The sequence below is a fragment of the Neomonachus schauinslandi genome, chromosome 15, assembly GCF_002201575.2.
Source record: "Neomonachus schauinslandi chromosome 15, ASM220157v2, whole genome shotgun sequence".
Classification (NCBI taxonomy): Eukaryota; Metazoa; Chordata; class Mammalia; order Carnivora; family Phocidae; genus Neomonachus; species Neomonachus schauinslandi.
This window is the reverse complement of record NC_058417.1, coordinates 17719770-17742647: the sequence shown is the minus strand read 5'-3', so window position 1 is coordinate 17742647 and position 22878 is coordinate 17719770. Positions and strand designations below refer to the sequence as shown.

Here is a 22878-nt window from a genome sequence, read left to right as displayed (position 1 = left end):
GGAGGGTCAGAGGGAGAAGCAGACTCCCTGCCGAGCAGGGAGCCCGATGCGGGACTCGATCCCGGGACTCCAGGATCATGACCTGAGCCGAAGGCAGTCGCTTAACCAACTGAGCCACCCAGGCGCCCCTAACCTTAAATCTTAAGGCTGATGTCATGCCTCTTAATCCCTTGGTTTGCCCATCAGAAACTGAATCCTAGGCTATCTAGGGAAATGATCAGTTTAAGAATCTTGTCTTTTGAAGAGATTTTGTTTTGGAAAAAAATTCAATAGCTATCCCTATCAGCCCTAGAAAAGGCATTTAACCCACATTTGTTTCAGTTCCTTTTCCTCACATTAGGCTATTAGATTCACTTTTGAAATTTTTTTTTTTTTTAAAGATTTTATTTATTTATCTGAGACAGAGAGAATGAGAGACAGAGAGCATGAGAGGGAGGAGGGTCAGAGGGAGAAGCAGACTCCCTGCCGAGCAGGGAGCCCGACGCGGGACTCGATCCCGGGACGCCAGGATCATGACCCGAGCTGAAGGCAGTCGCTTAACCAACTGAGCCACCCAGGTGCCCCCACTTTTGAAATTTTTAAAAATTAGATTTATTACAGACTGGCTTTGAGCCCCCAGATGGTACGTTTTAGCTGCATATTTAGGGGTTAAAATGCCAGCTTATGAGACCTTTGAAAAACATTCATACTGCTTCTAACAAGCCTATTAAAAACACATAAATAGCACCTTGAGACCCCATGAAGTGTCATTATTGCTCAAGAAAGGAAATATGGCAGGGGCACCTGGGTGGCTCAGTCATTTAAGCATCCGACTCCTTATTTCGGCTCAGATCATGATCTCAGGGTTGTGAGACTGAGCCCCGCGTCAGGCTCTGCATTGGGCATGGAGCCTGATTAAGATTCTGTCTCCTTCTGCCCCTCCCCCCTCTAATAAATAAAAAAAAAAATAAAGGAAATAGACAAGGAATGGGAAAAGTAGAATAAGCCTCTAGCTGAAAGCTTCAGGGTATGAGCATTGGAGAAATGAAGCAAAGGAAAAGGTCAACACTCTGATCTGACATGTTGAATTGAGAGGTGGGTTGTATTCGTGGGGGGGAGAGGGAGGGCCAAGATTTGAACTCTGGCCCAACAAGTAGAACAGAATGGTAAGAGGCTACATATTAAAAACAAACTGGATCATCAAAGTGGTCATACTGAGTTGGCAGTGGAGGAAATTCTCAGGTTCCCAGATGGGCCCAAATCTATAGTAGAGGAGCTCAAGCAAGGCTGGGATGGACCAAGTAGGACTCCAGGTTACAGTCAAAATCCTTGAAAAGCATGGACTCCGATGGACTGGGCTGGGTAGCTTGTGTCTCCATGACAAAGTTCACTGGCTGCTTCCGTAGGAGCTCTGGGTCAAAGGCCACACCCCGAAAGAAAGGGTGGACCTGGAAGTGATGCAAGTAACGCAGACGATGGAGGGGATTCTGGCATAAGAGCTGAAGGCAAATAGATCATGAAGGATGAGGGACTGGGATAGGAAGGGGGCTAAACAGAAAAGCTGGAAAAGAAGTTCATGAAGCTGTGGAGGGCAGGAAGAATCCTAAAGAGGATTTGAAAGAGAGAGAAACAGGCTAATTTGGGGGCAAAGGTGGGAATAAAGGGGCTGTGTTGGTAAGAGAGTAGCACTGGCCCTCTCTCAGAAGTGACCTGTTATGGATGGGGAGGATATTTGAAGGATGAGGAACTCAGAACTAAAATTTAAAGTGCTGGTTAGAGGGCAAGTGGTGAGGTGGTATTTGATCAAGTTGGAGCACACCCCCATCCCAGCCAGATTATTAGAGAAATGGGGAAATAACACTTCAGTGATAGGGAAAGGAGAGAATGAATGGTTTGGTAGTCAAGAAGGAAAATAGTGTTCACCCTTACCTCATGGAGCAGGAGTGAGAGCCCCTGATTAAGAGAAGCTGGGATCTCAAAATCATAGTGGGTCACACTTGCCAACATGGCCACATGATCTCTCTCTGCAGCCACTGGGAACTGAGTTGGGGGGGGGGGGGCGGTGTCATTGCTTGGTAGGAATGAGGCAAGATTTCCTAAGGTCTTCTTCCCACTACAGGGCAAAGCTCCTCTCTCTGCCCAACATCCCTACCATTCTCTCACCTTCCCAGCTGCCAGAGAGAAAAGCAAGACACCCAGGGACCACCAATCAGCAGCATGGTTGTAAGGCCCTCCACTCAGGACCTCTGGGGCTAGATTTGAAAGACAGTTGTCATTGACATCAATTGGCTAGATTCCTGCCATTGTTTACCCGCCAGCTTTAGCACCTGTCTCACCCATGTATTGAAGAGTGCCACAGATAGTATAGGCTCGGGTTCCCTGGGCCAGGTGGCGGGACAGACCAAAGTCTGTCAGTTTCAGATGGCCTGTGAAAGAGAAGGCAACAGCACCACTCTGTTCCTCCCCTCAGCAGCCATGACTCCTTCCCAAACTGAGGGTCCTCTCATTCTGGGGCTAGGAAAAGAAAAGGACTTACCTCGTTCATCCAGAAGGATATTCTCCATCTGAAAAATCACAGGTGATAAGTTATTAGTCATCCTCTTCCTTTCAACCTTCTTTCATCATGTATACCTCCCAGCTGAGGAAGACGCCCTATTCATCATTCAGGCCTATACTTTGATGGTCCTTGCCCAAATCCTTAGCACTCCTGAGGGCCCCAAGGTCAGCTGTTCTCAGCTCCCCACTGCCTTCTTAGACCTGTTGGAACTTCTTACTGAGGCCCCACTTCAGACAAAGAAAAAAGCACTTAACTCTACCTTCACATCTCGATGGATGATGCCCAAATCATGGAGATAGCCTGTGGATGACAACAAGTATGGGGTGTGCTAAAGCTCTCCTGTCTTTCCAGATTCCCTGGTAGTTCCCATCCCATTCCTATCCCTGTTCTTTGACCTCCAGAGTTAATATCAAATCTCTTCTCTCTGCCCCTCCCTCTTAATTCTTCCCTCATTTCCATTACCATTCTTGTTTCACTTACACAGCACCAGAACCAGTTCAGCAGCAAAGAGGCGGATGGAGGCCTCAGCAAAGCAGCCAACAGAGGACCACAGGGAGTAAAGGTCTGTACTGCAGTAGCTGCACACTGCAAAGTATCAGAAGCCTAGGCAATATTTGGGGTTACTGTGCCTGAGCTCAAGGCATTTTAGGCCTCTTGCCCAAACTGATGCCACCCGTTGTTCCCTCTCCTTTTCGGGGAGAGAAATGCTCGGAGAAGGGAAAGAGCAAAGGGAAAACAAGCCAAAGGGATGGGTAATCTCAGGTGAGGAGTACAATAGAAGGATTCTTGGAAATGAGAGGCCAGTCACTCACTAATGAAGAGGTGCCGTTTTCCCTGCCAGCTGTCCCCCAAACCGTGTACAAAAGGATGGTTGATCTGTCGCTAGGAATGAAGAAAACAAGAAGTTAGGAAAGAGGTCACTGAGGATCAAGGGAGCCAAAAAGTCAGGATTTACCTAGTTATGCAGAAAAGGAACTGCTGCCCCACCTCTCAGTTCAGGTGAACTAAGTAGGGACTGCCTGCCTGGTAATCTCAAAACCAGCATGATACTCAGGAACACACCAGGACATGCTGGAGAGATTTCCATGGAAGGAAGGACCTAGAATTAACTGCTGATAACTACTTTTCCCAGGATCTACTTTGGTTGAAGCAGAGGGGGGGCGGGCAGCACCAGGAAGAGCAGGACAGTTGCCACCTGTGGTTTAGTTCTTCCTAGGATCCATTCCTAGGCTCTGTGCATACCTGGATGCTAACCTCCTCTTTGCACTGCCTCAGGATGTCCCTCTGTAGGACCTTTACCTTGGGCACCACCTATAAAAGGAGAGGAGTGATGACTCCTAGAGGTTGTTTATGCCTACCAAACCTTTATAGAACCAAGATTCGAGGCAGGGACTAGAGAATGATGTGGAAGAGTACCTAGGTCCCTACCTTCACTGCAAATACTGCTTTCTGGCCACAGTCTATCACCTTGAGGACCGTTCCAAAGGAGCCTTTAGCCACAAGGCCTAAAATCTGTACAGAGAAATGGAGAATAGCATAATTGAAACTCTGGCCATTCCTAGATGTCTCCCCAAGACTGAGACCCCTTCCAGGGACTGACCTACCTTCAGCTGGTGATGCCCCTTAAGGGGCCTAATGGGAAACTCCGGCAGAAAAAGGTTGACGAACTGAGGCACTGGCCACTCAGACAGAGGCTTCTCTGTTAGCAACAGGGCCGGCTCCAGGGGCTCCTGGTGTAGGCACTGATGCCCCCGTAGTCCCCACAGCTCTTCCACACCTGACCTGGTAGTCCCCACACCTGACCAGAGGCTCTTCCAGCCTCGGACCCAGGGACCCCGGATGTTGCCACCCTGCTGAGAACCAAGGGAGCCACTCTAAACCTCTGCCCTTGAGGCATTACAAGTTCTGCCCATCTCAGAAAGCATACCCTCAAGTCGCAACCTTAGGGATACATTTTTGAGCACCAGGCAAAATTGCCATTACCCTTGCTTTGGGCCAAGGCCTAGATTTCCTGGATATGATTCAGATCCTCTAGGAAAGCAGTATTTGGACATTTTCCCTTTGAGGCATCGGAGATTCAGCCTGTGCCTCTTGGTATGGGGTTGGGATATTTTCACAGCATAGCCTCCTGTTCCACCTCCACAGTGGGCATCACTAACATTCTCCTCACCAGTCAGTTCCCAGGCCTTAAGACCATGCCCCCTAAACCTCCCCTAAACAGGCTGCCAGAGCCCCACAGCCTACCTTATGAGAAGCAGCCACTGGGGCATGTTGCCCCTGCCGACAGCTTACTGTTCCCATCCAAAGCCTCTGCCTCCTCTCCTCCTGCTAAATCTGCTGTCCCAGTTACATAAGCAACTCCTGCCCCTGATGCTACATTACACATGAGCCCCGCCTCTTCTTGCCGTTCATGACTAGAGATACAAGTTGATGCAGCCAAACCCCACCCTTATCCCCAAATCCTATCCACCCACCCCAGTTATGAATAGGCTCATAGCCAGCACTAAAATGTGCAGAGACCTATTAGGAGGCCAGTGTCAAACCAGAGCTGGGAAGTATCTGTGATATAGTTTCACAGAGGAGGGAAGAGGCCATACTCATTAGAGTGGTAGCTAGAGGATATGTCTTGGGTTGATAGGGAGGGAGGGACAGGTTGAAACCCATGCACTTAACACACCAAAAAAAAAAAAAAATCAAATTTAAAATATATATATTTTTCTCTTTAAGTCGTTTTCTTACCATTCTTCAGGGCATACCCCAAGGGGACCCATGGCCAGCCCTGGCATCTATTGCCATCTTCCCAAGTGAACTTGGCACAGATTGAGAAGGGGCTGATTCCCCCCCCAGAACCCTAATATACCTCTCATACAAGGCAGTGGAATGAGGAATAGATCATCGGCTCCTCCCCTCTACTTTCTAGCACAGAGGAAGAGCAGTTACACTTAGAAATATATATGTATATATTTATATATAGGTCTATAAAAATTTATCACACTTGATCAGAACTCTCCCTCCCACCCTTTCAGTTAGCCCCAATGGAACCAGATCCTGATCCTGGGCCCATTCCCTGGGTCTTGCTCTCTTGATGCCTCTCTGGGTCTTGGCCTGCTGATCAGTGCGAGGTAGAACTCAGCATTATTATCCACTGTATTCTGCAGGAACAGGCCAGCTGCTAAAAGAGCAGTGCCCCTCTCCACAGTACCCTGTGGGCTCCTGACCCCCCACAAATCCTGATAGGTAAAGGGAAATGCCTCCCACCCCACAAGTCCCTGGGGCCTGAGCCAGAGTCAGATCCTGTACTGCAGCCACTCTTGGATGCTGGATCACTTGCGCCTGCCAAAGATGGACTTCTTGCCAGGGTTCTTGTTGCCCACACTTAAACCGATGAGGAGCCGGGCTTTCTCCTCCTCTTCCTGCTGTTGCATGTTGAGGTCTGATTTAGTTTCTAGCTTTCCCCGGACCTCAGACCCTGTTGCAGGTTTCAGCCTTAACTTCTCTTTGATTACCTGATAGGTTAGAGAGAAGTAAAAAGGAAGGTAAATATTAGTGGTACAGGCAGAATAAATCAATGTGAACCAAGTCAATAAAGATTTATTAAGCTTACATGAAGACACAGTGGGGCAATTCAAATTATAAAACGATCTCTGCTTTCAAGAAGCTTACAGTCTAATTAGAACCCATTCTGGGGGTGCCTGGGTGGCTCAGTCGTTAAGCGTCTGCCTTCGGCTCAGGTCATGATATCAGGGTCCTGGGATCAAGCCCCACATCGGGCTCCCTGCTCAGCGGGGAGCCTGCTTCTCCCTCTCCCACTCCCCCTGCCTGTGTTCCCTCTCTCACTGTGTCTTTCTCTGTCAAATAAATAAAATCTTTAAAAAAAAAAAAAAAAAAAACCCATTCTGAACTGAAGTTGTGTCAGCCCTCAGTTTCCTAAAAATCAACTGTTAACATATATGAAATACTCAGTAAACATCTAATTTAATCATCTGACCAAAGTCATGGAGAGGGTAGGGATATAAGTTGTTCACTTCATTCAGCTGCCCATCTCCAAGGCTGCTTGTCCTACATATGTCCTAGAATGAAATGCACCTGAGCACAGGAGCTGTTTGCCAGCCCCTGCTAACCAAACAGCCACGAACTCTGCCGGGATACCTGGGCAACCAGGGCTTTGCGGCTGTCCCTCTTGACAGCCATGGCAAAGTCTAGCCATGTCCATGTATTGTTGTGGTACTCCAGACAGGGCAGCACCAGGTTAAGGTCACCCCAGTCCACACTGTTCTTCTCACCCTGCAAGGTGGGGGGAGGGGAGAGAAAAGAAGAATCAAAAGGTGTATCAGCTGCCATTTTTAGTTCAAGCAATACCTGAGTCCAAGTCTAGTGCTTTCCTACAGCAGCAGTTTACAGATACTGATTTCCCTTTTACCTCATCCTGTAATGGTACTGATTCCTAAAGGCAGCAGAGGGAACAGATTACCCCCACATACCAGCTTCACAAACTAGACTGCTGTGTCTAACTTTAATCTCTGGTCTTATCTGGTTCCCTTCCCACGCTGTTCTAGAAAGTACTAGGGAGGAGCAGACCTTGTAGCTGACACACAGAGGAACCTGTGGAATCTTTATGTAGATGAAGGAGTTGTTCATGGCAGCTCGCTCTTTCATCTTGTCAATATCATCCACAGGGTGCTAGGAAAGGCAGGAAAGGAGTGTGAGTCCCTGAAACCACCAGAAGAAACTTAGGACCCCAAACATCTCCATCTCCTTTCATCCCTGGAAAAGAATGAAGAAATCCCCTGCTGGGCCAAACAGAGAACCCCAGGATTCTCCCATCTCTCCATCATCAGGGGCATGTGTGGTACCTCAGGTACTTTCCGAAATGACCTCCTGACGCCAGAACTCCGATTTAAGCCTTGTGCCACACCCTTTCCAGGGCCCAGTGGTGCTGCATCATCTGTTGCAATCAGCTGCCGAGGCTTCACCACTGGTATTCCTATGAAAAAGCAAGAATACCAGCTGCTATCCTCTTTCTGAAGCTTTAGCTATCTCTGGGGCTGCTACCCCAGTCTTCTGGAGCTCCACCATAAAAGTTCTCACCAGTAGTCACCAGTTTGGACTTATCTTCTTCATCTCCAACCTCATCATCTTCCACACTTCGGCCAGGAAAGAAAAAACCCATTATTCTATGGAAGAACTGGTGTGTCAGCTGGATGGTGAGAGGCACCACATTTACCTAAAGAGGAAAAAGGCTGAAGAAGCAATTAAGCTCAGACATCATCCCTCAGTTTACCTACCCCTAATGTAGCATAATAACACAGATAGCTTTTGACTGCGCTTTGTTTCTGGATTCCCAAAAGACTGTATACTAACCTCAAAGTGTTCCTTAACAGAAATACCCCCAACAGGGGGCCGGACTTTGCTGAAGAGGCGGAGGGCCAGCTGTCGCCCAGACTGGCAGGAGCTCTGGGGCCGCAGGACTACCTATAGGATAAAGAGTGATAAATCAACTTTCAAATCCATTCAGACTAAGAGGAAAAGCAATGGTCTTGCTAAGCTGAGCAAGCTTTCAACCTCTCAGATCACCACACTGCTTCCCACACTGGATTTATGTGGAAGGGCCCTTACAAATGCCCTGTGTTAGGGGGTGGCTGGGTGGCTTAATTAAGCATCCAACTCTTGATTTCCGCTCAGGTCACGATCTCAGGGTCATAAGATCTAGCCCTGTGTCGGGCTCCATGCTGATCACAGTCTGGCTGGGATTCTCTCTTTTCTTCTCCCTCTGCCCCTCCTCTCTCTCATTCTCTCTCTCTGAAATAAGTGAAATCTTACAAATGCCCTGTGTTAGGAAGCATGAGAATGGGGCAGGAATGGGGAAATAAGACTTGCCTTATAGACCGCATTGGGGAGAAGGTTGTTCATAGTGAACCAGCCCAACTCCAGAAGATGTTCTGCTGTGTCATCAGACTTATTCACCTATAAAAAGATTTCCCACCCCCCGACCCCACATGCTATAATAAGCCTTTCTCAGGAGCTTGCTAGAGAATTGCTACATGTCCTATTTTCAGGTTCTCCATATGTTTAATCCCAACCTTTGGTATCCCTTTCAATTTCGTACAATCAATTCAACCTTTAATCCAGTGTTTCTCATGGGCACTACTGGCGAGGGCACTGAGTGCCAGTAGCACTTCCCAGTCACTGTGATATTCAGAAATGGTCTCACATATTTCCAAACTCCCAGAGGGAAAGGGTGTGGAATAATGAATCATGTCCTCTCCTCCATGCCATTGGCTATTTATTGCAGGAAAGCTGAATGTCAGTATAGAATTAACAGTTTTATTCCAAGCTGGACTTGGAAGATTACTTCCCTCTGGGCCATATTTCTAGGGATAATCTTATTCAATGAAAGAAGCATTTGATCAAGCTCATCCAGATCTGTGTTATTTCATACTACAAACGATTGTTCTAAGGGGAACTATGCTAATGTCTATCATCATCAATACCGTCATCAGTAATCACATAATAATTAGTCTGTTTGTATCTCTTTCTGTAAGTTAAGACTCCTGAGATAGGTCAGTGCCTCTCAATACAGCTGCCTTTGTATGACTGTATATACCCGATACCTTGCTGTAGAGGAACCGCTGCAGCTCCAGTTCAGCAATTCCTAGCTGTCCATCTTCCTCTGTCAAGCGCCATCGTGCCTGAGCAAAGTAAAACTCAGTGCGACGTACCACACTCACATCTTCTTGTTGCTTTCGCAACTCCATCTTATTGGCCTGTTGCAACTGGAAGTCCTTAAAACACCTATAAATGGACAAGAGGACCAAAGCCAATAAGGGTAACAGCATTTGGGTTAGGGTGGGGTGGGATGCTCTAGAATGATGCAAGAAGTAAACCCAGAGATGGACCTATTTTGGAACAGGTATTCCCTAAATTTTTTCCACTGGATTCATTGCTCCCACACCTGGGGCCTGGGAGAATAAATCCCATCTTTTAGTTCCACGGCTGCTGCTGCCTTTTTTTTTTTTTTTTAAGTAAGCTCTACACCCAACGTGGGGCTTGAACTCATGATCCTGAGATCAAGAGTGGCATGCTCTACTGACTGAGCCAGCCAGGCAGCCCCCACAGCTAATAAAGTAGTCTCTGCCCACTAACAAACCCCTACAATTGTATTTGCAATGGTGCTCCTTACTGATCAACTTCAAGACCTTTTATTTTCAGTTCACCTGCATGTAGCAAGACCACAAAAGTGATCTTTCCAAACTATCTGGTTTTCTCCTTTCCTAGGAGGTACTCTAATGAAGAGCCAAAGGAAGGGCTCTTCTATTCTCAGTCTTTTGGCCAAGTCCAGCTAGGCTCATTCAGGAAGTACCCAAATCTACATCAGCCTTTGATGATGCACACTAGACCTAAAGACTATCATAACACGGGCAAGGAAGAGAAATCAACCCTAGCTGGGGCACTGGAAAAGGCAGAGAAAGAATGCTGTGGCACCTGATGAGGATATTAAGCTCTTCGCTTTCTAGCTGTAGATTGGCCTTCTCCTGGTTTAGCTGCAACTGAAGCTTTTGGTTCAGGTCAAGCAGGTTCTCGTTCTTGCTGTCATCCTGCAAAGACTAGGGAGCCAGGGCAGGAGAAACTGAGAGGAGAGCTCCTTTGTCCTAGGAGAACACCCTCTCCTCAGACTGCCCTGGTAACTACCTTCATAATAGAATATATCTGCTTTTCCAGCTGCCGTATCTGAGCCACATGCTGCCGCACAGCCTCCTGCAAATGTAATATGCTGCTGCGCTGTTCCTCAGGATTGCTAGAGATCTCAAGCTGGAACCTCACCCGCTGCTTCTTCTCACTGTGCTCCTGAATGAATGGAAAAGGAAATGAACAAGATTTTTTAATAGACAAGTCCTGCAGTAAAGTGAAACAGAGAAAGTAACAAGGAATATGGATCTCTTCTGGAAAGCTTACCTGTATTTGTCACCATTAGTAGCAAGTCTAAGAGGCAGGCCCATGCAGAAGTAGTAAAGATTTCACAGTAAGCCAGTCCCACAGGGTAGGGATGGAGGTGATAGTGGGGACTACTTACTGTTTTTAGAGGTATCAAAGTGACTGAGAACTGACTAAGAAAAACAACCAAGTAAACAAGCTCTACAGTCTCTGGAACACTCAGACCTTTCCTAGATAAGTGAAATTTCAACAGCTGCTATTGACTAACAGAGGATATAACCAACCACAAGGTCCTTTTTCAGTTTGAAACATGGCTTTTCTCACTGAATAAAGCACAAGGTCTGTGGGTTCCTGTGAGGCTAACTGGCATTCTATAAGGGCCCATGCTCACCTTCCGCTTAGGTTCTACATGGAGCAGCAGGTTGTTGACAATGTCCAGGATCATGGCATACTGAGCCGGGTTGGTGGAGATTTCCAGCTCATGATGAATAAGGGTAAAGGTATCCACAGCCCCTACGTAATTGTTAGCAGGCAAGTAAGAAACTCAAGGTTCTCTCTAAATATCTACCCCATCTTCTAACCTGTATTTGGAACCATTCCTGTTAGTTAACCCCATAGAAACGGATTAGTGAGAGATGCTCACGGGAGAAATATGTTTGCTTATTTCAGAATCAAATAATACCCATTCATCCCAGTTCCCTCCAAAAAGACAGTTTATTCTCTTATAGCAGAACTTACATTATGCAGAGCAAAGTGAAACCATTAATGCCAGTACACAGTGGGACTTCTAATAACACTACTGACTTAAAAGCACTAAGAAAGTAACTACTTTCACAAGTTCCCTAGTCCCCTTCTAAAAGCCTTTCAAGCCCTGAATACCTTCCTGTTTCTTTAGGAGATCTTCCTTTTCCTGGTTCTCATGGACCTCAGGTGGCTTAATCTGAGTTGCCAGCTCAGGATCAATGTCATGGCTGTAACTAATATAGTACATTCGGCAGCTACAGCGTGAAATGATCCGCTGGACTTGCTGGGCTTGTTGCGCCTCAGCTGGCTGGTTCCAATCTGGAAAGAGATGGGAAAGAGATAAGAGACATTCTCAATAGAGGTATTGTAAGAGCCTTCTGGCTATGTGTGATGTCTAGGGAACTCCAGACACTTGTTTTCAACCTAGCCTAACACAAAATGGTCCTACTCCAGCATATGTTAATCTTAAGAGTACGTAAGAAAATGCACATCTGCTCCTAACCACATGATGTAGAATAAGGGAAAGCTGACCTGTGGTGGTGGTAACCATGCCTCCCACTGCCTGCCCGCTCTCCATCAGCTCCTGTACAGAATCCAGACTACGCTGCCGGTGCTCCTCGATATTCTTTACCTGAAGACAGAGATACAGGTACCTTTAACTCCTAGCCAACTGGGTCACAGATCTCTATGATGCAAGTAGTTATACTTACTATCCAAACTTCCACTGCCTGGAATAGCTTGAGGGACCTCCCAGGGTAGAAGACATATATGACTCTCTCCTGGCCCAAACCACCCAAATTCTCCAAAGCCAAATGAGTTATATGCACATTTGCCAGACCTGCAGGCCTGAGGCCAGAAAAGCAAGCTAGGTTAAAATTAAATCCTGTCCTACCTCACACCCATTAGGATGGCTATCAAAAAAAAAGAGAAAGTACCAGGTGTTGACAAGGATGTGCTGAAATTGGATCCCTTGTGCACTGCTGGGGGTATGTCAAATGGTATAATGGTACTGTGGCAAATATGTCAAGCACAATTCCTCAAAAAATTAAAAATAGAATTACTATATGATCCAGCAATTCCACTTCTGGATATATACCCAAAAGAACTGAAAGCAGGGTCTGGAAAAGATTTGTATACCCATGTTCATATGGCCTTATTCACAAGAGCTAAAATATGGAAGCAACCCAAATAACCATTGGTAGATGAATGGATAAGCAATATGGGGTATATATATATATACACAATGGAATTCACTCTTAAAAAGGAAGATGCTAGGGGCGCCTGGGTGGCTCAGTTGGTTAAGCATCTGACCTGATTTTGGCTCAGGTCATGATCTCAGGGTTGTGAGATAAAGCCCTGCATTGGGCTCTGCATTGTACACAGAACCTGCTTAAGATTCTCTCTCTGCCTCTCCCCCTGCCTGCCTCTCTCTCTCTCTTTCCCTCTCCCTTTCTCCCTCTCCTTCCCTCTCTTAAGAAAAAAAAAAGATACAACACAGATAAACCTTGAAGAGATTATAGAAAATGAAATAAGCCAGTCACAAAAAGACAAATGCTATATGATTCCACGTATATGAGGTACTTAAGAATTGTCAAAATTATAGAGACAGAGAAAGTACAATGGTGGTTGTCAAGGACTGGAAAGGGGAGGTGGGGAGTTATTGTTTAATGGGTAGAATTTCAGTTTCACAAGATGAAGAGTCATGGAGATGGATGGTAGTGATGAACAACATTATAAATGTATTTTTTTTAAGATTTATTTATTTATTTGAGAGAGCGAGAATGAGAGAGAGAGAGAGAGTACATGAGAGGGGGGAGGGTCAGAGGAAGAAGCAGGCTCCCCGCTGAGCAGGGAGCCCGATGTGGGACTCGATCCGGGACTCCAGGATCATGACCTGAGCCGAAGGCAGTCGCCTAGCCAACTGAGCCACCCAGGTGCCCCAACATTATAAATGTATTTAACACCACTGAACTTTACACTTAAAAATGGTTAAAACAGTAAATTTTATATGTATTTTACCACATAAAAAAAATTGGGGAAAAAAAGTCAAATCATGTTAAGCACAAAAAATTTCATCAAAACCAATGACTTTCCCACCCACTTTGATATTCATGTGTTTGTATTCTTGCTGTTTTCTGTCTTCACTCTGACACTGTTGCTATGAATTCTTTTGACTCTCTCTGCTAAGCTGAAGTCAAAATGGGTAATAGAATGAGTGATATGGGAAGACCATAAGCAAATCTGCCAAGTCACAAAAAAATTCATAAGAAAGGCAAGATCAAAGTCCCCTCCCAATTCAGTGAAGGAAACCATAAGCAAAACGAAAAGGCAACCTACTGAATGGGAGAAGATATTTGCAAATGATACGTAAGGAACTCCTACAACTCAACACCAAAAAAACACTAATCCAATTTAAAAATGGGCAGAGGACCTGAGTAGACATTTTTCCAAAAAAGACATACAGATGGCTAACAGAAACATAGAAAGATGCTCAACATCACTATTCATCAGGGTAATGCAAATCAAAACCACTTCACACCAAAATGGCTAGTATCAGGGCTCCTGGGTGGCTCAGTTGGTTAAGCATCTGACTCTTGGTTTCAGCTCAGGTCATGATTTCAGGGTTGTGGGATTGAGCCCCACATCAGGGTCGGCATTCAGCACAGAGTCTGCTCAAGATTCTCTCTCCCTCTGCCCCTACCCGTGCACAGGCAAGCACACTTTCTCCCTCTCAAATAAATAAAATCTTAAAAGAAAAAAAACCCACAAAGTCCCTCCCATCTAAGCCCAAAACATTCTATTCTAATGCTAATATCACAGCCTAAGGGGGAAAAAAGGGTTCACATGCAAAAGTAGGCGTGCCTAAGAGGAGAGGCCCAGAAAATGCTAGAGAGATCTTGCATAGCTCATCCTGCCCACCTCTGCCTGAGTAGTTAATACCTTCTGTGCCTACCTCCTGAGACTACTGGTAAAGAACATGGCTTGCTTGAACCACAGCTGTAATATGATATATTACATGACCTCTCATATTACCAACAATCTGACCCTTATTTGGCCTGACATCTGATTAAATGATTACCTTGGATGTAATTACACCTGAGGTTGCTTGGATTGAGCCCTAAGGCTGTTGAGGTAAGAAGTATCAGGTAGGGAAGAGGGATTAGCTTTTTCCCCATGGAGTATGATGGCAAATGAAGTTATCATATTGGTGCTTAACAGAGGTACATGGATCCAGTAACTCATTTGGGGGTACCATGCCCAGCACAATGTGGACACCTCACACGTGTGCAAGCAGTAACAATGCAGAATATTGGCTAGGTATCTTATAAACTATTAGAGCTCCCAGTAATTATGATATTATATCCTAGAAATTATAATGCAAATTGTTTTACTAAGCTGAAAAGAAAATCTACAGCCTGGTCCCTACCAACTGCTCACAATTCCACCATCTAACAAAACATTATCTTGACACACATTTAGACCTTCCCTCACATAACAACTTTTTTAAAATGGTATGATTATTTTCCATCTAAATGAAGCTTTGTATTTTTCAAAGCACTCTCACTAATCCTTTCAATAATCTTGTGGGGGGAGAAGTATTAACTCAATTTTACAAATAACAGTGACTCGCTCAAGGGCCTGTGGCTACTATAATAGCAAAGGTGGCATCTGACTCCTAGACAAGCAACCTTTCTATTCATCCATACTGCTTTGCTGAAATAACCAATCGACCATCTTCATAAATCAGAGAAAGAGCAGATAGAGAATTTATCTCAAGTTCTCAAACTTACTGCCTGTTTTCTTGGCTGCCCACTGATTAGTGTGCTTTATTAGCAGGGGTCAGCAATCTTCTCAAAAGTAAAAAAGTTCCAACCTACTTTATTCTAGTGCTGGGAATTGAGAATTTCCTTTGCAATGAAAAAGAATAGCAAGAGGGACGCCTGGGTGGCTCAGTCGGTTAAGCGGCTGCCTTCGGCTCAGGTCATGATCCCAGGATCCTGGGATCGAGTCCCACATCGGGCTCCTTGCTCAGCAGGGAGCCTGCTTCTCCCTCTGCCTGCTGCTCCCCCTGCTCATTCTCTGATAAATAAATAAAATCTTAAAAAAAAAAAAAAAAGGAAAAAGAATAGCAAGAGATTAAAAAAAAAGGCACTACGTGCTCAGAGACCACAAATCAGAGACTGCCTACAATTCCTACGTTCAAGGTATCACCAGCTTCATTATTCTATTAAGCTGGTAGCAACAGGTACTATCCGGAATCTTGCAAGTAGTCTGCCGGAAGGAGCCCAATATGGAAAACTGGGACTATAATGGGCCTTCCCAGTCCCACTGACTAACCTCTAACCAGAGCTGTCGGCCATCCTGCTCAGTGGGGCTGCTTTCAGTGGTGGCAAAGTACTGCATGCCATCCAGTAGGCAAGTCCAGGATGTCTTCTGCTTCAACGTGTCACCATACCAAGCTGGATGATGTTGGCACTGCAGCAGCTGAGCTTTGGCAGCTGACACAATGACACAGCCTTCTGTCTCTGCTCCACGAAGAACCATCTATACCATAGACAGAAGCAGAATCACGCACAAGGGCCACCAGAGAAGGTGAGAAGGTTAGTGAAAGGATTGTACCAATGACTACAGCTGGTTCTAATTCTGGCTTACTGAGTGAATGCTATGGTTTTAGACATGAAAGTGATTATCCTGGATACCTGCTGGAAGGAATAATTTTTTGAGGCTCTGTCTGCTCATTCTTATTTGGTAGTGGGAGAAGGTGAACAAACCCATATTATGATCTAGCCCAATGTAGGGGTGCTCTGGTAAAGAAAAGTTACCTGGCAGTTAACCAGCTCAATAAGGCAGTTTCGGTTATATATGTCATCCGTCTGGCAGGCAGCAATGCCACACAACTGGTCACTCACACCTGACTCCTCTTCTGTGAACACTACAAACCTATCTGTCTCTTCAATCAGCTTCTGCAACATGTAGGCACCTGTCAGAGAAACAGGAAGTGGGAAGAAGTCATAATCTCAAAGGGATAGGGAACACATCTAGGGTCAAACTGATCTTCCTTCTATTTCTCTAGAACACATTCTCCTATCTGCAACTCCAGCTCACCCACACCACCCCTTGATCCCTGAGGGCAAAATAAGGGTTGTTATTTTATTTTCCCTTCAGTTTAACAGAAGAAAGAGATTCCCAAAAGAAACTTAGAAATGCTATATAAGGGACTGCCTTCGGCTCAGGTCATGATCCCAGGGTCCTGGGATTGAGCCCTGCATCGGGCTCCCTGCTCAGCAGAGAGCCTGCTTCTCCCTCTCCCCTTGCTTGCCTGCCGCTCCCCACCACCCCCCCACTTGTGCTCTCTCTGTCAAATAAATAAAATCTTTAAAAAAAAAATACTAGCAGCATTTTTTTCTCTTAGGTATATCAACCTCTGAATTATTCTAGGATCTTTTTTCTCCCTTATATTTTTCACTTCACATTATCTTAAATGTTTGTTGACCACTCCTTTCCCCCATGAAACCACTTCCTTGCCATCAGTGCCACTGTGTTCTCATAGTTCTACTGCTTCCTTTGACTATGCCTCTAAATTCTTTTCTCCCAGGTCTTAAAAAATAAGTATCTCCTAAGGTCTATCCTTAGCATGTTCCCCTCTCTTCCTCTTTCTTCTAATGAGTTTGTCTAACTGTGTTATGTTCAATAGCAGCCTCCAGAATCAGACTAGTCTGCCTGTATTTAAGATCCTATCTCTGCCAGTTTCTTGATTGTGACCTTTGGCAGCTTGCTTTAACCTGTGTCTCAGTTTCCTTGTCTGTAAAATAACAATAACTGTCTCATAAGGTTGTTGAGAGAATTTTTTTTTTAAGATTTTATTTATTTATTTAACTGACAGAGACACAGAGACAGCTAGAGAAAGAACACAAGCAGGGGGAGTGGGAGAGAGAGAAACAGGCTTCCCGCCAAGCAGGGAGCCCGATGTGGGGCTCGATCCCAGGACCCTGGGATCATGACCCGAGCCAAAGGCAGCTGCTCAACCAACTGAGCGACCCAGGTGCCCCTGTTGAGAGAATTTAATGCAACAACATACAGAAGTATTTTGCAGAGTACCTGCCACACAGTAAGCAACTCCTTGCTCCTATTATCTCCTTGACCTTACCTCTTAGCTCTATGCTGAAACTCCCAAAATCTTCAGCTCTAGTACTAAGCTTCTAGATCTCATCTCCAGCTGTTAGACATTACCTAGATATGCTACTTATGTCACACATTTCATATGCAAAGTAACATTTCTATCTATCCCCTCATCTCCATTCCCACTGCCTCTACCAAGTTCAGGCCCCCATTACATGTTGTTGGGACGCCATAATAGTTTCCTTATCTGTCCCTCCACCTCCAGTTTCTTCCCCTCAGTCCTCCTCCAAAGCACTGCCAGATTTATCTTCCTAAAAATTAAGTCTAATGATGACACATCCCTATTCAAAAGCCTTCTCAGTAGTTCACACTGTCTACTGCGTAAGAACCAAAACCTCCTTAGCCTTGTATGAAAGACCTTTGATGGTCCATGTGCAGCTTTCCTTTCTAGGATCTTCCCTCGCCCCTCATCTTAGCTACTCTTTATGCCAACTGAAACACACTGTTTGCTCTCCTTTGAACATACTGAGCTTTACCAATTCTACTCCTATTCAGGATATTCCCTCTGCCCTGAATGCCCTTCCTCCCCATTTCCACAAGTTCAAACCATATTAAGCCTTCAAAGTCCAGCTTAAATGCTACTTCATCAATAAACCTTTCCCTAATTGCACTCCCTCTTTTTCACTCCAGTCAAGAACTCCCATATGGGGCGCCTGGGTGGCTCAGTTAGGCTCAGTCGTTAAGCGTCTGCCTTCGCTTCGGCTCAGGTCATGATCCCGGGGTCTTGGGATGGAGCCCCGCATCAGGATCCCTGCTCTGCGGGAGGCCTGCTTCTCCCTCTCCCACTCCCCCTGCTTGTGTTCCCTCTCTCGCTGTGTCTCTCTCTGTCAAATAAATAAATAAAATCTTTAAAAAAAATAACTCCCAGGGCGCCTGGGTGGCTCAGTTGGTTGGGCGACTGCCTTCGGCTCGGGTCATGATCCTGGAGTCCCTGGATCGAGTCCCGCATCGGGCTCCCTGCTCGGCAGGGAGTCTGCTTCTCCCTCTCCCACTCCCCCTGCTTGTGTTCCCTCTCTCGCTGTGTCTTTCTCTGTCAAATAAATAAATAAAATCTTTAAAAAAAAAAAAAAAAAAAAAATAACTCCCATATACTTTTGTTTCTCGCTTGTGACATACGTCACTTTTACCTTGTTCTTGAACTCACCATGAGCTTGCATTCCTCTGTACTTATTATTCCCTCTCCCTAAAATGCCCTCTCCCTTCTCCTTGACTGTTGAACTCTTACTCATCTTTTAAGACCCATCTCAACTATCTTTTCTGGGAAGCCTTTCTAGACTTCCCTATGCTGATTTAAATACTTTCTTCTTGAACATTCTTACAAAGCATTTTCATAATGAAATAATAATTTACATGTCTACCTACTAGTTTCTGAGTTTTCCCTCATCTTTATATCCCTAATGTCTAGGGTTATGTCTGGCACATTATAAATCCTCTATAAGCTAAAATGAATCTATGAATGAATGAGTGGTTGAGTGAATGAACGAACTAATCTTAGCTCATCCAGAGATGATAAACTAGTTGTTGCAGCAAGTAGACTTTCATTTTATTTCTCACTGAACCCAGTGCAGTGCTTTGTGCCTGTTAAGTACTCAATATTTGTTGACCGAACAAATTCATCAAACCACAAAACAATTCTTTAATCCCTTCTTTCCCTTACTCATCCTGTTTTGACCTATCACTTCTTCATGATCCTCTTCTTTTGGCCACAGGATCACACCCTTTAAATGCCTATATCATTGCTATGTAAGACTGAAGTGCTGGGGCGCCTGGGTGGCTCAATTGGATAAGCGTCTGCCTTTAGCTCAGGTCATGATCCCAGGGTCCTGGGACTGAGTCCTGCATCAGGCTCCCTGCTCGGAGCCTGCTTCTCCCTCTCCCTTTGCCCCTCCCCTCAGCTCCTGCACACTCTCTCTCTCAAATAAATAAATAAAATCTTAAAAAACAACAAAAAAAAAGACTGAGGTGGCCTAATATGGAAAAACAATAGTTTTCATCTCTACATCTAGATGGAACATCTGTGATTTAGTCCTTCCCATTTCCTGTCCAATCCCATGTACATATTCTACACCTAACCCTATGAAGTCTCATCTCCCCCAGCTTACCTCCTGATGACCCCTTATCAGGCTGTCCACTAAAGCTGGGAGTGTTGACGGGAGGTGGGGCTGGGACACTGGTCAGAACACTCTGCTTTGGCTTTTTAGCTGGCATCTGGGGTTCAATCTTTAACCCCTTCAGGGCCTCAGTAGAGAGATTACGTTTGAGTACTGCTGCCTTTTTATAGCCATCATATAAACCAAAGGCAATGTCCCGATTGGTGGTTGTCCAGGAAGCCCGTAAATCTACCAAGTGCAGCTGGTGTGTATGAAAGGCGGGATCCCCAACTCGAGTAGAGAGCTCCTAAGAAACAGGTAAAGAACCACAAGGTAGCATGGAAATTCCCACAATATCTCCTGGACCACAAATGTAGAGACAAGAAAACAAACTTGTTGAATAAGCAATCTATTCCTGGGGTGCCTGGGTGGCTCAGTCAGTTAAGCGTCAGCCTCCAGCTCAGGTCATGATCCCAGGGTCCTGGGACTGAGTCCCACATTGGGCTCCCTGCTCGGCGGGGAGTCTGCTTCTCCCTCTCCCTCTGCTCCTCCTCCTGCTCATGCTCTCACTCATTCTCTCTCTCTCAAATATATATATAAAAAAAAAAGATTCTCTCTCTCCCTCTCCTCCTGCCCCTCCCCCCCACCTAAAAAGGAAAAAAAAAATCTGTTCTGGGAGAGATAAGACAACCCTGGAGAAAGAAAAACTAAGTGGTCTTAATGTGTGCATTAGACTACACTCAGACTATATCCACTATATTTTAAATGGTTCAGAAAATTTCAACATATAGCTATCTCAGTCAGTAGAGCATGTGACTCTTGATCTCAGGGTTGTGAGTCTAACCCCACCTTGGGCATGGAGCCTACTTAATTTAAAAAAAAGAAGAAAAAAACATTTCAACATAAAAATCTTTCCTTAATTGGGGGAAAAAAAATACCAAATAAGGTGCTAGGAAAAAAGTTTTAACTGTTTCCTAAAGGGCAAGAGACTACCTTTAGAAGGAGAGGGAGAAAAGGAATTTTCAAAAAGAGGCACACTGATACAGCTGATAGTGAATTCATCATACGGTAATGATACATATGCTTGGAATATAGTTAGAAACGTTACCTGGACCGTAGCATGAAACCTACTGCTATGGACTGAATTGTTCCCCCAACCAAACTTCATATGTTGAGACCATAATCCCCAATGTGATAATATTTGGAGATGTGGCCTTTAGGAGGTAATTAGGTTTATATGAGATCATGAGGGTGGGGCCCTTATGAAGGGATTAGTGCCCTTATAAGAAGAGACACCAGAGAGCATGCTCCCTCTCTCTTTTCCTGCCTTGTGAGGACACAGCAAAGGCAACTGTCTACAAGCCAGGGAAGAGCCCTCACCAGAATCTGACTAGCCTGGCACCCTGATCTTAGACTTCCCAGCCTCCAGAACTATGAAAAATAAATATCTGTTGTTTAAGCCACACATTCTTTGGTATTGTTATGGCAGCCCAAACAACCAAGACACCTACTGATACAAATAAGGTAGTAAAGAGACTGTGTCAGGCGGTACCTCCTCAGCCGTGCGATTGCTATGCCGCTGGTAGGTGAGGGAGGACAGGCTCAGTAGGTGGGTCTTTGTTACCAAGGGATCAAGGCAGTGATCAGCATTCTCTTCAGTGGGCGAAGCCATCAGGTGAACAGTCACCTGACTTAGGTCACTAACCATCTGGGTCACACTCCAGTCAGAGATGAGGCGCCGCATCACTGTGCCCGCTGAGAAAAGGGGGCATACAGAGCCCATGTAGGCCAGTACAGAAGAACAGTGTGGGACAGCAAGAAGGACAAGAAATGAGAAGGGCAAAGAGGGCAAGGATCAGGCTAGGTGAAATGAAGGCAGTCTTTGAACCTACCTTGAGGTATAAGCCGCTGAGTTCCCCTAGTAAAGACATGGCCCTGACTGCACTCAATCTGGACGCCCCGTTGCTGGGCGAATGAGGCCCAGTAATGCACCTGGCAACAAGAGAGCATAACACTGAACAAAGAATGGCATCAGAGAGATGATTAAGATGATAAAACAGGAGAAAACTAGGGAAGGGGAAGAGAACTGAAGATGTCAGCAGGGATGTAGAGCCTGACCTGCAGCTGGGGAAAAAGTGCAGTATAGGAAAGCTGCTTGTAGTGCTGGCCAAGTTTCTTCTTGCTAGGTTTCAGGTTATTGAAGAGCTTTCCCCTACAGATAGGCCTTGTGACACTAGTCCAAGTTGCCCAGAAGTTTTGCATCCAGCGCAGGGTACTACTATATAACAGAATCCGGGGCTGGGATATTGCTGTAAAAGACAAGATAAACATTTCTTACCTGGGATTAAAACAGTGATGAAGCTAAAGCTAGCTTCAGCTTTTAGAAGTTTAAAAACCCAAGCAGCATTCAGCCTCAACTCAATATCCCCAACACCCTTTCCTTTTAAAGATCTAAGCTTTGCGGGCACCTGGGTGGCTCAGATGGTTAAGCGTCTACCTTCAGCTCAAGTCATGATCTCTAGGTCCTGAGATCAAGCCCCCATCTGACTTCCTGCTCAGTGGGGAGCCTGCTTTTCCCTCTCCCTCTCCCCCTGCTTGTGCTCTGTCTCTCTCTCCCAAATGAATAAATAAAATCTTAAAAAAAAAAAAAAAAATCTAAGCTTTGTGTTCACCAACGCTTTCTCCAAAAAAGGTCCTAATCCAAATCCTCCCTTGCTTTCCCTATCCCCTCCCCAGAGGGTCAAGTTGAAGTCCTTGGTGTTTAAGCCCATCCTCCCAACCCTTCCTCCCGTTGCCCCAGACCCAAGCCTCACTCCCACTGTGCCGGGTCAGATCCATCTTGATGGAGAGATTGAGGTTCTCAGAGCGGAATGCCCGGTAGGAGTCATGGAGCTGGCCCAAGGGCACCTCAGGCAGAAACTCTGGGGCCCGCAGAGTGACACTGTGGTGATCATGGGGGTTCCCATGGCATAGCCACTGCAGGTCCAGTGTCATGCAGAGGTCAGGCAGGTGAAGGAAGCAGCAATCATCATACCTGTCTCACAAGAGAGTCCCAGCTCTCAGTGCCCTGGTCACTTGCAACCCCCTGGCTCTTCCCCTCTCCCTCCCACCCGAATCCCTCACCGTGCTGAGGCCCCACCCATCACTCCACTCACTTAGAAGCTGTTCTCACGTTGACATCCAAGTCACCTTTGAACACAAACTGACCAGGTTTCCAGTGAAAAGACAGGTGGCTCCACTCCCAGTGCATATTTTCTGTCGTGTTGTACGGGTCCTATAACCACCCCCAACAGCTCGGTGAGATCTGGGTAAGAGTATCACCCAAATCTCCCAAATGAGTACCGTTCTCTCTTCCCCCATGTGCTATACAAGCCCCAACCATACCATCCTAATAAG

At 45.7% G+C, this 22878-nt stretch overlaps 2 protein-coding genes across 5 annotated transcripts in view; both read right to left on the bottom strand.

Moving 5' to 3' along the window:
* Positions 1-894: 894 nt before the first annotated feature.
* Positions 895-4914, bottom strand: RSKR (ribosomal protein S6 kinase related). Of its 2 annotated transcripts, none has more exons than XM_021703957.1 (12): positions 4781-4914; positions 4141-4389; positions 3965-4048; positions 3779-3847; positions 3349-3418; positions 3017-3121; positions 2796-2836; positions 2516-2543; positions 2316-2405; positions 2143-2231; positions 1909-2019; positions 895-1478 (listed from the first exon to the last, which is right to left on the bottom strand). In XM_021703957.1, exons 1-12 carry the CDS (start codon positions 4835-4837, stop codon positions 1257-1259), a joined length of 1215 nt encoding a protein of 404 aa, XP_021559632.1. In that variant the 5' UTR covers positions 4838-4914; the 3' UTR covers positions 895-1256. The 2 variants fall into 2 exon arrangements, with proteins under 2 accessions (XP_021559632.1, XP_044777283.1); XM_044921348.1 differs by having other exon boundaries at positions 4141-4386.
* A 326-nt stretch (positions 4915-5240) lies between these two features.
* KIAA0100 (KIAA0100 ortholog) overlaps positions 5241-22878 on the bottom strand; it is a 29168-nt gene continuing 11530 nt past the window's right edge. For all 3 annotated transcript variants that reach the window (XM_021703955.1, XM_044921346.1, XM_044921347.1), the window contains 21 exons: positions 22638-22756; positions 22296-22516; positions 21601-21791; positions 21375-21474; positions 21035-21237; positions 19495-19789; positions 16036-16193; positions 15551-15757; positions 11744-11843; positions 11348-11530; positions 10860-10981; positions 10226-10381; positions 10019-10140; positions 9148-9328; positions 8414-8500; positions 7898-8008; positions 7625-7760; positions 7390-7520; positions 7115-7216; positions 6686-6820; positions 5241-6042 (listed from right to left, as the gene is read on the bottom strand). In XM_021703955.1, the coding sequence (XP_021559630.1) occupies positions 5860-6042; positions 6686-6820; positions 7115-7216; positions 7390-7520; positions 7625-7760; positions 7898-8008; positions 8414-8500; positions 9148-9328; positions 10019-10140; positions 10226-10381; positions 10860-10981; positions 11348-11530; positions 11744-11843; positions 15551-15757; positions 16036-16193; positions 19495-19789; positions 21035-21237; positions 21375-21474; positions 21601-21791; positions 22296-22516; positions 22638-22756 (3243 nt within the window). In that variant the 3' untranslated portion in view covers positions 5241-5859. The remainder of the gene's footprint in view (positions 6043-6685; positions 6821-7114; positions 7217-7389; positions 7521-7624; positions 7761-7897; positions 8009-8413; positions 8501-9147; positions 9329-10018; positions 10141-10225; positions 10382-10859; positions 10982-11347; positions 11531-11743; positions 11844-15550; positions 15758-16035; positions 16194-19494; positions 19790-21034; positions 21238-21374; positions 21475-21600; positions 21792-22295; positions 22517-22637; positions 22757-22878) is intronic.